At 39.8% G+C, this 16,791-nt stretch overlaps 2 protein-coding genes across 2 annotated transcripts; one reads left to right on the top strand and one right to left on the bottom strand.

Annotated features, from left to right (window-relative positions):
* Window positions 1-11,820: 11,820 nt before the first annotated feature.
* On the bottom strand, window positions 11,821-12,569 carry LOC115988966 (auxin-responsive protein SAUR28). The gene has a single exon (XM_031112604.1). The coding sequence runs from the start codon at window positions 12,460-12,462 to the stop codon at window positions 11,995-11,997; it is 468 nt and encodes a 155-aa protein (XP_030968464.1). The 5' UTR covers window positions 12,463-12,569; the 3' UTR covers window positions 11,821-11,994.
* A 2,528-nt stretch (window positions 12,570-15,097) lies between these two features.
* LOC115991431 (auxin-responsive protein SAUR50-like) lies at window positions 15,098-15,553 on the top strand. The gene has a single exon (XM_031115123.1). The coding sequence runs from the start codon at window positions 15,098-15,100 to the stop codon at window positions 15,551-15,553; it is 456 nt and encodes a 151-aa protein (XP_030970983.1).
* The last annotated feature ends 1,238 nt before the right edge of the window (window positions 15,554-16,791 follow it).

Genomic DNA, 16,791 nt, shown 5'->3' with positions numbered 1-16,791 from the left:
AGTTGATCCAAGAGTTCGGTGTTCGGTTTGTAACTTGTAGCCAGGTCTCGCACCAGTAGACGCATTACTATCCATGAAGATGAGAATAGGGGAAACCCTTCGTAACTATGCCAGTCGATATTAGGAACTCTACAATGAGATCGGTGGGGGTAATGAGAAAATTGCGGCAAGCACCTTTAGAATGGGGTTGCCCGAGGACTCTGAGCTATGTGAGTTGCTAATGAGGAAGCCTCCCGAGGATATGAGGCAACTTATGAGGCACATTGAGGAGTACAAACGCCTAGAGGATGACTGGTTGCAGAACAAAGGAAAAGCCCCGCTGATGAGTCGTCCTTGGCAGGGCGGCTTTCAGTTAAGGCCCTAAAGGGATTTAAGGGTTCAAGAACTAGAAGCATAAATGGGGGAAGTGAATGTGACATTCAAGGAGTAGGTACACAGGATCGTAGATCGAATTAAGAATGAGCCATACTTCCGGTGGCCGAACAAGATGGGGGGTAACCCATCCAGGAGGAACTAGAACTTTTACTGTACTTACCATAGAGATTAGGGGTACACCACCGAGCAATGTCAGGTATTGAAGGATCATCTTGGGTAGTTAGTAAAAGCGGGGTATTTGAAGGAGTTTGTGGTGGATTCAGAAAACCGAGTTGCCGGGCAAGGTTCACAGTAGAGGGGGAATCCTTTCCTACCCCCATTAGGAGTGATCCGGGTCATCCACGCTACCCTGGGGGGCGCTGCTAGGAGGAAAGGTGTGTTGGCTGTAGTACCAGTAGAAGACTGCTCGGGAAAAAAGCCGTCAAGGGAAAAAGATGAAGTTCACACAAGAGCCTATTGCTTTCAACGAAGATGACTTGGAAGGAACAATTCAGCCGCATGATGATGCTTTGGTGGTGATGGCCAGAATAAACGGATTCATAGTGAAGAGCGTGATGATAGACTAAGGGAGTGGGGCCGATGTGATGTATCCGGACCTGTTCAAAGGGCTCGGGTTTAAGGACGAAGACCTCTCGAAATACGATACGCCTCTGTTCGGGTTTGATGGCCAGGTGGTGATTCTTGAGGCAAATTTCCCTTCCCGTGAATATGGAAGGAAAGGAAGTAGTAGTAACGTTTATAGTGGTCTTGTTCGTGTAAAATAATCTGCAAGCGCATAGAATCGTAACAAGTAGTAAAGTGTTTTTAGAAAATGAATGTCGAACCCACAGGGATTAACTATGTTATTGAATACCGAAATTCACTAAATTAATTACTATTTGGAAAATCAAAAATAAAAGGAAGTTCTACTATCTAAATTAAATTAAACTATTATGAATAAAAAAAAATTAACAAAGTGTAAAAATCTAAAAGTGTAAAAAAATATGATAAGAATGGATCTAGAGCGATTGATTTCACCTAACAAATCCCACACAATTTATTCTTCCTAATTATTAAATTCTAATAATCTCCAGTTGATGATTAAAAATTCCTCAACTATTCAATATCTTCTCTCGAATAATATCAAAAATATCTTCAACTAACAATTCCATATCTCTATGCGAATTTAATTAACTGGAGACTCATTACGCACTTTGAATTTTCTAAAAAAAAAAATCACACTAATCGCGGTAAAGCATCTCTACTTTTGCTCAACTAATTGTGTTTAATTCTAGAACTAAAATAACAAATCCCCTCTCGGTCTCATTGTCATTCAATTGATCAATCAATAATTCGTAAAAAGAAATATTAAGCATTAAGAATAAGAATTAAACACTCAATCATGGAAATATTAAAAATAAAATAACTCAGAATATTAATTGTGTGTTCATTGCTAGACTACATCAACGCTCTAGAAAATAAAATTTAGTTCATAATCAAATTGAAAAGAAAACAAATAAAACTTATGTGTTTCATGGGAATTGGTTGATCAACATGAAGCCGCGCCCTTTTGTCCTCAGAAAGACTCCAAAGAAAATTCTTCAAATACGACCCTCTTTTTCAGAAAGACTCCAAAGAAAATTCTTCAAATGCGGCGCTCTTTCTTTCATCTTTCTTATCTTTCTATTATAGGAACAGTGCAAATGTCCTTCACTGACTGAAAGCCCAATTGTCCTGCCTTTTTCAAACTCCTCCACGTATGACTTTATTTTTGCCTTTTGACTTCATGTGCATATTAACATTTTTGGGGTCTCTTTTCTTGGACTCTAGTGGTGGCTCATTAAAAGGAGAGATATTACTTGTGGTTTTCGGGCTGGGAAGTCCTTGGGCCAAAGAAGAAAACATTTGAAAGCCCAAAACTGATTTTTGGCCTCAGAGGACCATTGGGAAACACGTGAGTGCTCAACAAAGGAGGGTGTTGGGCTGAAGGAGCAAACCACTGCCAGCACAGTTGAATGCTGCCTTTCTCCATACCCAGGCTCATCGGACTAACAGCCACCGGAATCTGAAAACTGGTATCTTCATTTCTTCTTTCTTCCTCCAGCCTGCCTCGGCAAGCAGCACAATGTTTCTCAAAAACCCCTTTCCTCCAATCAGACCAATCTTGAGACCCAGATCGAAGAAACCCACCAAAACCCAAAACACCACAAATAAAGCAAAAGGAAGGAAGCCACTCCATTTGAAGACTAGATCTGAAATAAAACTGGAAGATCTTTATTTCTCTATTTACATACCTTAGATCCAAACCCATCTTCTAGGCAGATCTTGGAGTCGACTTGAAAGCTTGCACGCGCTCCTCTAGGATGTCCAATCTCATGGCTGAAGTGGAGCTTTCATCATCCTCAAACGTGGTGAGATGAAAATGCAGAAGTTCTCTAGTGATAGCTTGATCCATGTTGCTGAAGGGACCTTGAAGGCTATAGAGACTTAGAAAATACCCGAATAAGGAGAGGGAGAGAGAAAGATTGGCACTAAGTTTGCACCATTTCTTTTAGTTTGAAAGTTTAAGATGTAGATTAATCTGAAATCTTCTCATTCCTTCAAAGCACAAATGAATAGATAAAAATAAATAAAAATCAAATCAAATCAAAAGAAATAAAGGAAAACTACCAATTTTAATAAATAAGAGGATAATAAAAATCATGTAAAAATTACACTCATCAGTTTTCTCCTTATACGGCAATCCTGGGAAGGCCGTGGATCCATGCGATGGGGGTAGTCCCATCCACCCTGCACATGAAGGTTAAGTTCTGTACCGAGCAGGGCATTGCTATAGTGAGGGGAAGCCAATTGGCCAGATAATGTTTAGTGGCCGCGGTTGATCGGAAGCACAAACAGGCCAAGTAGAAGGAAACATCGCAGGCCCCTTTATAGCAATTACAGGAGCCCCAAGAGGGATTGGGGGCTAGCTGTGCTGAGGAATTAGTTAGAATAAGAATATTGCTGGATGTTGACAAGTGTTTTCAAGTATGGCAAGTATGGGGGATAAGGATAGGGTGGAGGTGTTACTTTTTCTTATGTAGAATATAGATGTGTTTGCTTGGAGCCCGTATGAGGTCCCCGGGATGGATCTTGAATTCATAGCTCAAAAGCTTAATGTAGACCCATCATTCCCTCCTAAGAAGCAGAAGCTGAGGAGATCGGCTAAGGAGCACGTCGAAGCTGTTAGGCAGGAAGTTATGAAATTGAAGGAAGCTGGGGCAATACGGGAGATATTCTTTCCAGAGTGGCTTGTAAATACCGTGGTGGTTAAAAAGATGAATGGCAAGTGGAGGGTTTGCGTCGACTTCACTAACTTGAACCGAGCATGCCCTAAGGATCCGTTTCCCATGCGGAAGATTGATCAGCTGGTAGATGCCACCTATGGACACCCAAGGATGAGCTTTCTAGATGACTTTGAGGTTATCACCAAATTGCCTTGGCTGCCGAAGACTAGGAGAAGATGGCATTTATTTCCCCTGATGCTAACTATCATTATACCGTAATGCTATTTGGGTTAAAGAATGCCAGGGCCATATATCAGTGTATGATAACGAAAATGTTTAGGGACCAGATCGGGTGCACTATCGAGGTATACATTGATGATATGGTGGTAAAAAGTAAACAAAAGGCGCAGCATGTTGGCGATCTCAAGGGGGTGTTTGAAGTGCTCCGAAGACACAAGCTATGCCTCAACGCTGATAAGTGTGTTTTCGGAGTAGGGGTTGGCAAGTTCCTAGGATATTTGATCACCAACGGAGGGATAGAAGTTAACCCATATCAGGTTGCAGCAGTGAAATGCCTTAAACCACCGAGCAATCCAAAGGAAGTTCAAATACTAACTGGTATGTTAGCCGCACTTAATCGGTTTATTTCCAAATTTGTTGATCGGTGCCGTTCGTTCTACCAGCTTCTGAAAAAATGAAAGGGATTTCAATGGGACAAGGAATGTGAAAGGGCTTTTTAGGATTTGAAAAAGTATTTAACACGGGCCCCTATGCTGATAGCCCTAGAGCTTCGAGAATACTTATACATGTACCTCTCGGTGTCCGAACATGCTGTGAACGTAATATATATATCAACAAGACCTTGGTTGACGCCAAGATGAGGTATCTACCTTTAGAGAAGTTGGTGTTGGCGTTAGTTCATGCCACGAGGAAGTTACCCCACTACTTCTAGGCTCATACGGTTTACGTATTGACCGAGTATCCTTTACAGTCATTACTTAAGAGATCCGATTTCACGTGAAGAATAGTCAAATGGGGGACTCGGCTGGGTTCCTTCGATATTAGGTATAGGGCTAGAAGCTCGGTAAAGGACTCGCCGATTTCATTGCGGAGTTCTCCCCAAGGAGGGGGGATGAGATGGTCTGCTCTGTAGAGGTGGTCTCGTGGAAGGTGTTCGTGGACGGTGCATCTAGTGCAACAGGAGCTGAGGCTGGAATTGTAGTTATCACACTAGAAGGGATAAAACTAGAGCATTCCTTTAGATTGGGCTTTAAGGCCTCTAATAATGAAGCCGAATATGAAGCCCTGCTTGCCGGATTGAGAGTTGTTTCTGATCTAGGTGCTAAGGAGGTGGAAATCTACTCAGACTCCCGATTAGTTGTCAATCAAGTGTAGGGAAGCTTTGAGGCCAAAGACCCCCGGATGATGGAGTATTTATAGGAGGTGAAACAAGCGATGGGCTATTTTCAGAAAGTTAGAGTGATTCAAGTAGCCCGAGGACAGAACCGGCATGCTGATTCCTTGGCCATCCTAGCGACATCATTAGCTGAGGAAATTCCTCGACTAATAAAGGTGGAAGTGGTAGCAGAACCAAGCATCAATGTAGGGGTTAATGTTTCGATGGTAACAATGGTTGGACCGTGTTGGATGGACCCAATTATCGATTTTATAGACGAAGACCGAGTGCCATTAGATGAAAAAAAAGTGGAAAAAGTACGCCGGACAGTAGCTCGGTATTGGCTATTAATTGATCGGAAGCTATATTGAAGATTTTTTAACAGGCCCTACCTACAATGCTTGCACCCCAGCAAGGTTAAAGAACTCCTGGTCGAGCTGCATGAGGGAGTGTGTGGCAGTCATGTGGGAGGACGTTTATTAGCCCATCGAGCAATGACTCAGGGATTTTGGTGGCCACGCATACAAAAGGATGCTATTGAGTATGCATGAAAATGTGAGCAATGTCAAAAGTACGCCCCAATGATCCACCAACTGGTAGGAAACTTAAACCCCATTATTAGCCCTTGGCCCTTGCGCAGTTAGGGCTGGATATCGTTGGTCCATTTCCTTGAGCTACGGAAAACCGAAAATTTATCCTAATGGCTGTGGACTATTTTACCAAATGGGTGGAGGCGGAGGCGTTGGCAAACATTCGGGATATGGATGTTAAGAAGTTTGTATAAAGGAACATAGTGACAAGGTTTGGGGTCCCAGAGTCACTAATGTCAGACAACGAGTTGTAGTTCGACAGCAGAGCTTTCCACGAGTATTGTAGCGATCTTGGCATTACAAACCGGTATTTCACCCCGACATATCCACAGAGCAACGGCCAAGCTGAGACTACAAATAAAGCTATTGTGAATGGGTTAAAACGGAGGTTTGAAGGTTCTAAGGGTAGGTGGATGGAGGAGTTGCCTAATGTTTTGTGGGCATACCGAACAACCCCGATGAGGTCCACGGGGGAAACCCCTTTTTCTCTAACATATGGAGTAGAAGCAGTCATATCGGCAGAGGTGAACTTGTGCAGTGCCCGAGGTTCAGGATTTGACCTCTCTGAGAATTCAGAGTTGACGTTAAAACAGTTGAACCTGTTGGAAGAACGTCAGGAATCAACGACTATATGGCTGGTAGAGTATCAGCAAAAACTTGCTCGGAGATACAACCGAAATGTGAGGAAAAGGGAGTTTGGAGCAGGGGATCTAGTACTTGGAAGATTAGTGGGGAATACACAGGATGTCAATGTAGGGAAGTTAGCACCAACATGGGAGAGACCATATAGAGTTACCGCCATTACAGGCGCATGGGCGTATTATTAGGAGGATTTAGACGAGAGACCTCTCCCCCGGCCGTGGAATGTCCACAATCTGAAGAAATTTTACCACTAGACTATCAGTCCATGGGGGTACATATTAAGTGTAATGTTATGTGTACATATTGTTAATTAATGCGAAAGTGATGTTTATCCATGCAGGTGCATTTGTACTTTTAATTTCATTATTGCTAACTCATTAGCCCTGGACAATATACGCGGAGAAGGAGAGGGCAAATTATTCTAAGGACAGAAGTTTGTCCTCGGTTCGATGTTCATCATCGAGCAGGTGGAAACCTTACGCTAAATCATTCTAAGGACAGAAGCCTATCCTCAGTTCAATGTTCATCACCGAACAGGTGGAAACCTTGCACTAAACCACTCTAAGGACAGAAGCTTGTCCCCTGGTTGATTTTATCACCGGGTAGGTGGAAACCTTATGTCAAATTATTCCAAGGATCGAAACCTGTCCTCGAGTTGTTTCTTAACACCAGGCAGGTGGAAACCTAATTCTAAGTTCTATCTAATGGCAATCCTCCTCTCGGTTAGGTCTTTCTTCACCAGATGGAAGGGAATTTTAAACTGTGTCTAAGAATCACGTAAAACCAATCTCGCGGATACAACCCACATCATGGGAAAGGTAATTACCCTACATCCTCCTAAAGGTTCAACGTACGACAAGTTTAGTTATTGTTGCCAAGGAGCCAATTCTTTCTAGACAAATGTGATCTATCCTAGGCCGGTCCCAGCCACCATGCATACATAGATGTTACCCGGCTTTTTGAAGATAAATAAGGGAGCAGTTTCAATTGCTGATCAGAGGCAAACCAAGATTAAACTACCTGGTCATTGGGAATATGTGTGTATATAAAGGAGAGATACAATCAAAGAGCATGATTGAAATAATAACTTTAATAGCAAGCATTCATAAGCACAATTAAAACAAGCAAAGAAAAACTAAACCAGTGTTTTGTCACCACGGCCCAGTGAATACAGACAAATAAAACTTAGGTAATTAAGAGTTACACCATTGTTCCGTCACCACAATCTGGTGACTTAGGCAAACCTAACGAGTGAAAGAAAAGTAAACCAAGATAAGAAAGGGGGGGGGGACAATAAAAGCTGGTCAAAAGCATAAGCTTCAAATGGCAAGATCGTTGGTCGGAGAGAAGGCTGTGTCTCTAGTAGGCTGGTCGAGTATACCTTCAGACGGTTGAGCTGTTGTGGGAGGCTGGGTTTGGGTGCCCTCAAGGTGATCGCCAGCACAGAGGCTGCTGGTGACTTCCAGGTCAACTAACTCCACGTGGGAGTCAATTTGCCGCACCAAGTCCCTCATGTTGGCTGTTTCTTCTTCTTCATCAGTGTTGGGGGGATTCTGGACGAAGAGAGCATAGTTCGAGAAAGGGGTCTGATCGAGATTCCTTAATGGAGAATCCTCAGGAACCCCCATTGCTTGCAAGGTAGCTAGCCACCCCTCCTCAAACGCGAGCCTCTAAGCCTTGTGGATGACAGGCTTCACAGAGTTTTCTGCGTCAGTAAAGCCTTCATCGTACCATTTTTTCTCACAAGCCTCCAAAGCCACCTTCAGGTTGGCAATCTCATCGGCTTGTGTGAGATTCAAGCTTTTCGCCTCCGCCAGCTTGAGCTTGGTCCCCACGAGCTTCATCTCCAACTCCGCCCACTCTTTCTCTGCCAACCCCCAAGCCTTCTCTGAGGCTTGCACCCTCTTCTCAGCAGCCTCGACGGCCTTTTTTAGGTCTTTCACCGTGGCCTTGGCTACATCGTTGAGGGCCTTCTCTCGTTCGACATCCTCAGTGGCCTCCCTCAACCTCTCGTCAATAAGATGGGTTAGCTGCGTGGCCTGATTGCATAAAATTGTAAAGAAAAGGAGAATACACACGCTTTGTAGTAAAAAGAAGAAAAGCGAGAAGGTGTATTATCACTATAGTATGCCACTGTATGCGCTTGGACAACGATTTGTCATTTGTGCCCGAGAAGAAATGGATGACTTCTGGTAGTAGCAGTCCCTGAACTAGACTTTGGGCCACTCGCCCCCCCTCCCTCTGTGCCCACAACCTTATGTTGGCAGTTATAGGCAATGGCTCACCACCGAGCGTATAGGTGGGTTGCTAGCCAGGCTCTTGCCATGAAGAGGAGGTTGCATGAGACCTTACCTGGGTGGTTGGCTGAGCATCCCCATGGGATTCACGGATGGTAAGCCCACTAGGGGCTCAGGGAGGAGTCCTTGACAGTGTGTCCTTTGCACCTGCGGCGGGTTGCTCGATTGTACGCTGTTTCTTCTGAGAGCGACTGGGGGGAGGAGAAGGGGGATTCGGATCACCGCCTTGGTGTTCTTGTTGTCGGGCTACTTGCCGAGTGCTAGGCAAAAACTGGTTAACAGTCAATGCCCATCTCGTCACCATTTCTATGCTGGAATTGGATTTGGCTCTTAAGGAATGTACGGACTCGGTTGTTGTCGGCTCAGCAACTTGCACCGGAGCTTCAGGCTCCTCAATAGGCACGTGGACTCTCTGGCTCCGAGACACAAGTTCCGCTGATTCATCCCTCACCGGTGCAAGGTCTTCTACGGTAATATATCTAGGTCCCAAGTCTCAAGCTTCACCGGCCATCAGGGAGGACAGAAGGAAGTTGGCGTGCCGAGCGTCAATGTATGATAGCAATAGGCTGTCCACCAACAGAGCCGGGCCGAAGGGCTGCTAGGTAGTGTAGACAGGATTGCAGCCGAGAATCAAGTGTGAAGCTCGGAGCTGCCCATCAGAATGCACGAATATTTCGAATCGAAGTATGAAATTTATGTCTTTCACGTGCACTACCCTAAAATCTGGCCTGAACCTTTTACTTTCTGCATCAAAATAACACGAAAGTGGGTTAGTGTCTATTTAAGCAATGATAAATCGTAATTAAGAAGTATAGATGCTCGGTACCAACCAACTTTACGTGGCGATAGCGGACAAGGGAGCTCATCAGCGAGCCAGTTGCTGCTCACCCAGACAAATTCTCCTGTCGAGTTTCTATTTGAATTGGGCAGGCATGATATAAGTCGTGTCCTCATATCCCTAGTCTTTAAATAATAATTCGACCTAATATTGCCGCATAGACTATACATAAAGTTGATGTCATAGTGGTTCAGTTGTAACCCGAATATTTAATTTAACCTATTGACATAACTCATAACTTGATAAAAATTTGGGGGTAGTTGGTCAGGGCATAGACCATAGAACCTAAGGGTACCTATGACAAGAGGATCTAATGGGAAACCTAACCTCGCCTTCTAGTATAGCCATTAAAGGAAAGAATGCCTCATTCGGACCAGAGCCCCTGTTGAGAGCAATGTCGCCCTCATGGCAGTAAGCAAAATCGACATCCTTTGGGACACCATAAGCCTCTCTAAAATTGGCCAAGGTAGTCCCAAGTGCAAGAAGATGAGAGTATCCCATCCCTAAGCTATGAAGTGAAGAAAAATTTGAAAGGAAGAAAGGGAAAAGAGAACTTACTTTTGGCTCTAGAGAGTGATGATTTGGAATGGAGTTTTTTTTTTTTTTTTTTTTGCACAGGCAGAGAAGAAATTGAAGTTGAAAGGATGTAAAAAATGATATGGACAAATAGAGCAAACTATTTATAAGGACTAGATGGGAGTGAAAGCATTGAATGGGGGAGGGGCGGGGAAACTCTTCCGCTCCCTTTGGTAACCTCCACACGCGTGGGCTCGGTTCACGAACCATCAGACAGTTTGCGAACTGGCAGGTTATAATAACTGATGGATGTGACAGCCTAGCATGGTGCTTCTTTTAAGAGAGCATTAATCGACATCTGGTTCACCTAACAACTGACGATTAAGATTCTCGGGGGATCACCACCACTGCTAGACTGTCCTTGATTCCTTCCCGGTAGCCGGGAACAAATCAAGGTGGGGGCTATTATACAAGGCTGGCCCGGGGCCCTACATTCCTCGGGCCCAAGCTTTATGGTACATCATATGATCCTATCCCTATTCTTGGACCTTGAGTCTCGGCCTAGACACCTTAGGGCCTAATTTGGGCCCAAGAGTTGAAATAAGACCACGCTAGCTTGAATACCCTAAGCAAACCTCTTCCAATCATTTTTAGCTTGGTTGGGAGAATTATTGCTCGGGTACACCTTGTGCCCAGCCACCCAAATGCGTCCGCGGAAATCCCATTGCTAAGCGGGCTTCAAGAGGTGGGTATGAGTTCCGATGTCACTACCACCTCACCTACCTAAACACCCACCTAAAGGCAATGGAATTGGACCCCCATTTGCATTAGTAAGGGGGAGCAATCATAACACCCCCACTTACCTTGGCCTATAAATAGGAGAAGCTGATGAGGAAGATGGGGTTAGCAATTCTGGATAGAAGGTTGAGAGGAAAAAAGGGCAGTCACTCTAAGAGAAAGTAATTCTGTGAGGTAGAGAGAAAGGTTTGAGTAAACCGGGGTGTATTCAGGTTGCCGAGCATAGGACCACCCACAGTAGGAAACCCAAAAGCCCACAAAACAAATAGATTGTGAGTCCAAGTAGATGTTAGGCCCAATAATCATACGGTGGGTACCCATAGTTTTCTTGTGAATGTGTACTTCCATTTTTCACTTCATCAATATCCTGTAGTATTTGTGTAATTGCTTATTTCTTTGTATTTAGTGACTTGCATGCTTTTGGTAATTAACTGGCAATAATCAAATTACAAGATTGATTAGTTTAACAAGTCAATAATTTCTCTTAAATTAACTAAAAGGATTAAATTTACTTTTTCATTTTCCCGTATCTCTATTTTATGCTTTTGTGCTAGCCTATATTATTGGCCATGGGAGCTGGTTACATCTAGTGTTCAGTGATACTAGATCCATTGCGATTGTGACACGTGTCATCATATCTATGGGTCTAATACACTGGATGCATTGGGCGTAATCCATGCCCATTGGCCACACCATAGCATTGTAAGACAAGGTATGCATGTATGGACTCCATACTTGACTTCAAGGTTTAAAACGGCTATAATTAATGTAAGGCAAAGTACGCATGAATGCTATTGTGTTAATTAATTAGGTAATTTGTGCAACAAAATTGATTTCCTTTAAAATGTTAGTTAAGAAAGCTGGTTATTCTTTATATTTCCAAGGTATATCAATATTTTTGCCATGGTGTGTAAGCAACGATCTTCAACGATTCAAATAATTGAAATCGCCATCAACATCGTAATATTATTGTGTGATAAAGAAAGTAAATAAAAATATAAATAACGAACTAACAATGCAACTATATATGGTTAGACAAAAAGTACAACACGGGAAATTATATTACATGTTTTTTTTTTTCTCTTGCATCAATAGCATATAATTTACAGAGAGATTACACTTTTTTAATTATTTGGAATGAAATTTATAATTACAATAATATGTAAACAAATTAATGCCCCTCTGATGATGATTGAGCAAAGACAAGAAATATTCACATGACTCCAAAATATTCATCCCAGGCTACATCGATCCCAATTGAACAAGACGTTGACATAAGCAAAAACAATTAATGTATCTACCACCCAAGAACTTTATGTTTGTGATCATATGGTAGCTTCTTATTGTTCTTCTTTCTGTTTGCACAACATCTATATAATATTTTCTCAAAATCTTCTTCCTCACAAGGAATTCTAAGGCCACCCTCTTGATCAAATCCAAACTCCTCGGCCACCATATCCATTAAACCTCTAAAATCTGGCATTGACAAGTAGCTTGTAGGAATCACAAACCTCCTCAGTTGTGGCCCTACGTAAACTGCCAAGAACCCTTTAGGAACTTGCATGGAGGTCTGTGAACCTGACCTGCTGCCGTCAGACAGTTCAGCTCCATTAATCAATGACTCCTTCAAACCTCCATATTCAAAAACCTCCTTATGCTTTCCGGTGATCGCAGAGGGCTGTTTCTGGAGAAGAGGTGCCCACCGAAGCCATACCCGAAGATTGTTCTTTGGCCGGGGAGCTTGATAAGAATATTGGTTCTTCATCTCTTGTTGGGATTTTAAGTTTTGGAGAGTTAATGAAGCACAATCATGGATCTCAGGATACAAAAAAAAGGGTTTACTTGGACCTTATCAACAAGACAAATTAAAAAAAAAAATCTTTTTAGAGGATGAGAACTGATTTCATTAATAGCCTTATCAACAAAATCATTTTCTTAACTTGCACAATTAATTTATACAATAAATTAATTGACAAAGAAAAGAAATAAAAAGAGAGAGAGACCACTTTGATTACATATCATTTTTTTCTCCAAAAGATTTTTTTTCAAACCTGTAAATTAGTTTCTTACTGTAAAACATTGAAATTTGCCGGATATTTAAAAAAAAGGGAAAGAAAAGGAAATTGGGTTCATCCTGACTAAGAAAAACCTTTTGCATGAGCAAAATAGAAGAAGAAAAAGAAAGTGAGAGAAAAAAAAAAATCCTAATTTGTTTTAGATACAACTTAATTAAAGGGTGCTTCCATCGGTTTGATGGGTAGAGAATCAATAAGATTACCATACAGAGGAATTTAAACCATGAAGTTAAAAAAATATTGAGTGGTTCGCCATTTGTTTCTAACAACCTTCCTCTATATTTAGTGGGTTATGATCTATATACAGTTGTTGGCCGTTTGAGTCAAGAAAGTTTTGAGTCAAAGAGGGGCTGTTTTGGTGTGCTAATTATGCCTCTCCAGTGCAGTATTCTGGATCATCCAAAAATGGTTGTTTTCTGCAGACTTGCTCTCCCTTTTCTAGTCATACGATGGAAGAAACTTTGATAGATGGATATATATGTCAGTTTTGCACGACTCAATCCAATGCTAACTCTGTTACATTGAGAGTGTGCTCATTTTGGATCTTTTCTACAACTAATTTCCTTAAAAAAAAAAAAAAAAGGTCTTATCTATCTGTTTGAGAACAACTTATTTAGTGAAATAGTATAAGAGAACCCATAAATAATACCAAAAAGTGTAATAAGACCTATGAATAGTTGTAAAAATAAGTTGAATAATAAAAAAAAGTTGGCTTTTTAAGCCAATGCCAAATGCACACCTATTAGTTGGCATCCTTAATAAACTTCCCCTAATTTTTAGATAGATTGATTCCCAAATTTGAATTTGTGATGACAACATTACTTGATGGATAGCACTTACCATCTCATCTCTCATTAAAGCTCTATCATGTTTCTCAAAAAAAAAAAAAAAAAAAAAAAGCTCTATCCCTATTTAATGTAATTTAAATATGTTATAATTTTTTAGATAAAAGAGTCAATAATAATATAACAATTTTTTGTTTGAGAGAACTTATTTTCATTGGTTTGTTAGACTTAGCGTAATTGTACCTCTTTCTAAAAAAATAAGGATAATTTGATTGCGGATCAAAATAGGTGAAATTTTAGATATTATAAATTTTACTACATAAGTCTTACCAATTAATATTTCAACTTTTAAATAATAAAAAAATAATTTAAAACTTATTTATTATATTATTGATAGTGACATCAATTCCATTCATTAAAATTTGTAAGCCTTTAGAATTTTCCCTATTGGAATATTTATACTTAAAACCTAGCATATTTATCCTATGGATAGGATATATATATATATATATATATTTTTTTTTTTTCAGAACAGAAAATTATTGGGAGAAAGATTTAGTTTTTTCTTCCCAAAAGAATGAAAATAAAGAAAATCAACAATGATATCTACAACAATTAAAAGTTATAGTTTCAAAATTTTGGGATAAGTTATATAGGCTCTTAAAAAATTAGTTGAGGTAAGTCAGGGGGCACCCAACAATTATTTCTAATGGTTTATTATGATTGTTATTATTTTTTTTTATGGTGCAGTGCAAATCATGTGGCTAGCACCTTTCTCAAATTGTGACAAGGGATAACAAAAACAAGTTGGTAATTCCTTGGGGTTATTACAATTTACAATACAACATGGGTCATGATGGGGAACTCTAGAAATTTAAGTAGTTAGAAGAAATTGCAATATCTTGGATTTGAATAAGATGAGTGTATTGTGTGGGTGTGTTAAATCCGATGTACTAAGTCAATCAAGGTTACATAAAATTATGTAAGTTTTAATTGTTAGTTTACCAGTCTTTTTAGCATATAGTATAAATTAATGCGGGTTAGCGTTTTTCTTGAGTCGTGACAGCGAAAGTTGAACAATTATTTTGCTCGTTTTAATATATATTGGCAGTTGAATCTTGCACAACTACATTCACACGCCTAAAGTTATACTCGCAAATAATGTTTAGATTTTTAACATTTGCTATATATGGTAGTTCTTGTTTTGGCAGTGATGACTCTCATGTAATCATGGAAAAATTGCAAGGACAACTGCACACCAATATGTAAATACAAGCATTTATGTTCTATATACAATGCTTCCAAACCTTAATGCATTCAACAAATACATGGACATTCCAACAATGCATTGGTATTTGCCTATTTGGTAGTCACATCTGGAAACCTAGTATACGCTTTTTCACCTCCCAAGTTGAGTTTTATTTCCAATTTATACATATAGAATCCATACCCGTCTCTACAATATTCATGGCAGCGACTAATCTATATATCAAAGGTGTCAAATCAAACACTCCGGAAAGCCATCCAACGAAAGCATGTCATGAAGTTCTTCAAAGGCAGGGGCCTCATTCTTAGGTGCATCTGCCTGACTCCCTATAATAGTGGTCAGTACTCCAACCTCGACCTGCTATGCAGTCCAACCACTCGAATTCCACCTGGATTCCTTGCTATATATGTTGGATATGAGCGTAAACGGTTCTTGATCCCGACCCGGTTCCTGAACTTTCCAGTCTTCACTGTCCTTCTTGACAAAGCTAGTGAAGAATATGGTTTCAAGTTTAGTGGAGGCATAGTCCTACCATGTGAGGTTCAGTTCTTTACAAAATTGTTGAAGTTTCTAGTGAAAGATGAGAAAAAATATAGAAGCCTGGGGTTTCATGAGTTTTTTAAGTTGATTTCTGAAGTGGGATTTGATTCAACTTCATGCAAAGAGGAAGGTGACTTCCTGAATCATTATCATGAGCTCAGACCTCTACTGCAGAAAGCTTGGGCTTGATAGGATTTAGTTATGGATTATTTATTTATGGATAAATACTATTACACATATCCTGTACACACAAGTTTGCACCACCCTCTATTTATAAGGGTTGATATTATATGTTGTTTTGGGCTCCATGGTGAGTCTTAGATGTCTCTTTGCATTCAAATATATTTTTTAATTAAATAAAAAAAATCATGAAGCATATCTGGGATCCTTATGCAGAGTTATAACTATTTTAATTAATGGAAAAAAAAAAATTAGGATTTGATAATAATACTATCTTGTTTCTTTTCATTTTGTACATCCTCTAAGAATAATTAAGGTTAATAACAGTTTTTAGTTTTAAATCTCTCTTCTCTCACTTGTTAGAAGTAAATAAATCTTTTTTTTTTTTTCTTTTCATAATCAATGATAGAACGACCAGGATCCTTATACATAAACTTGTATCTACGCAATGGAGAAATTATTAACTGCATCCCAAAGAATATGTCAATAGTGTCTAGTAGCCTTCACACCTAATTAGAAAATGTCAATTAAATGTTTTCATTGAAAATATTAAGAGATATCAATTAAGTTACAAAACTCTTCTCAAATATATAGTATTAAAATTTTTCCTTTTTATTTAAAAAAAATATATTATATAATATCTTCTATCCGAGAATATTATATAAGATAAATGGAATATTATATTATCTGTTTCACGGATAGCTCATATATATGACCTTGGCTTAACCCGAAATATGTAAAGGCCCCAAGGTCTAGGCACTTTAATTAGCAAAGAGCTCAAATTGTGACTAAAACAATTGACTTTTTAAACAAAAATAAATAATAAAAAAAGCATAGGTGAGTTGTATGCTTTTTTTCCCTTATCCGTAAGAGCACTATTAAAAGTGTTGCCAATTCAAATTCAACCCAATTAAAAATTTAAATTGTTTAAATGAAAAAAAAAAAAAGTGAGTATGTCAAATTGTTGTAGGTGAGTTGTATGCCCTTTTCCTTATCCTTAAGAATACCATTAAAATTGTTAGCCAATTGAGATCCAATCCAATTAAAAACTTAAATTGTTTAAATAAAAAATTGCGAGCATGCCAAATCGTTATTGATGATCATTTTTCTCTAACTTGAGAGTTTAATTTTTTATGTTGATGACATTTTGCAATATATAGAAGCTTTGCAAAATTTATTTGATATAGTAATTAAGTGCAATCAGGTGTAACAGAACCACTAGCAAGAACAGTAACTTTAATTTGCCG

Source organism: Quercus lobata, chromosome 5, assembly GCF_001633185.2.
Source record: "Quercus lobata isolate SW786 chromosome 5, ValleyOak3.0 Primary Assembly, whole genome shotgun sequence".
Taxonomy (NCBI): Eukaryota; Viridiplantae; Streptophyta; class Magnoliopsida; order Fagales; family Fagaceae; genus Quercus; species Quercus lobata.
This window is presented reverse-complemented; position numbering and strand designations above follow the sequence as displayed.

What these genes read in the sequence shown, in the direction of transcription:
- LOC115988966 (XM_031112604.1), bottom strand. Translation starts at nt 12,462, where the DNA reads ATGAAGAACCAATATTCTTATCAAGCTCCCCGGCCAAAGAACAATCTT.
- LOC115991431 (XM_031115123.1), top strand. Translation starts at nt 15,098, where the DNA reads ATGAAGTTCTTCAAAGGCAGGGGCCTCATTCTTAGGTGCATCTGCCTG.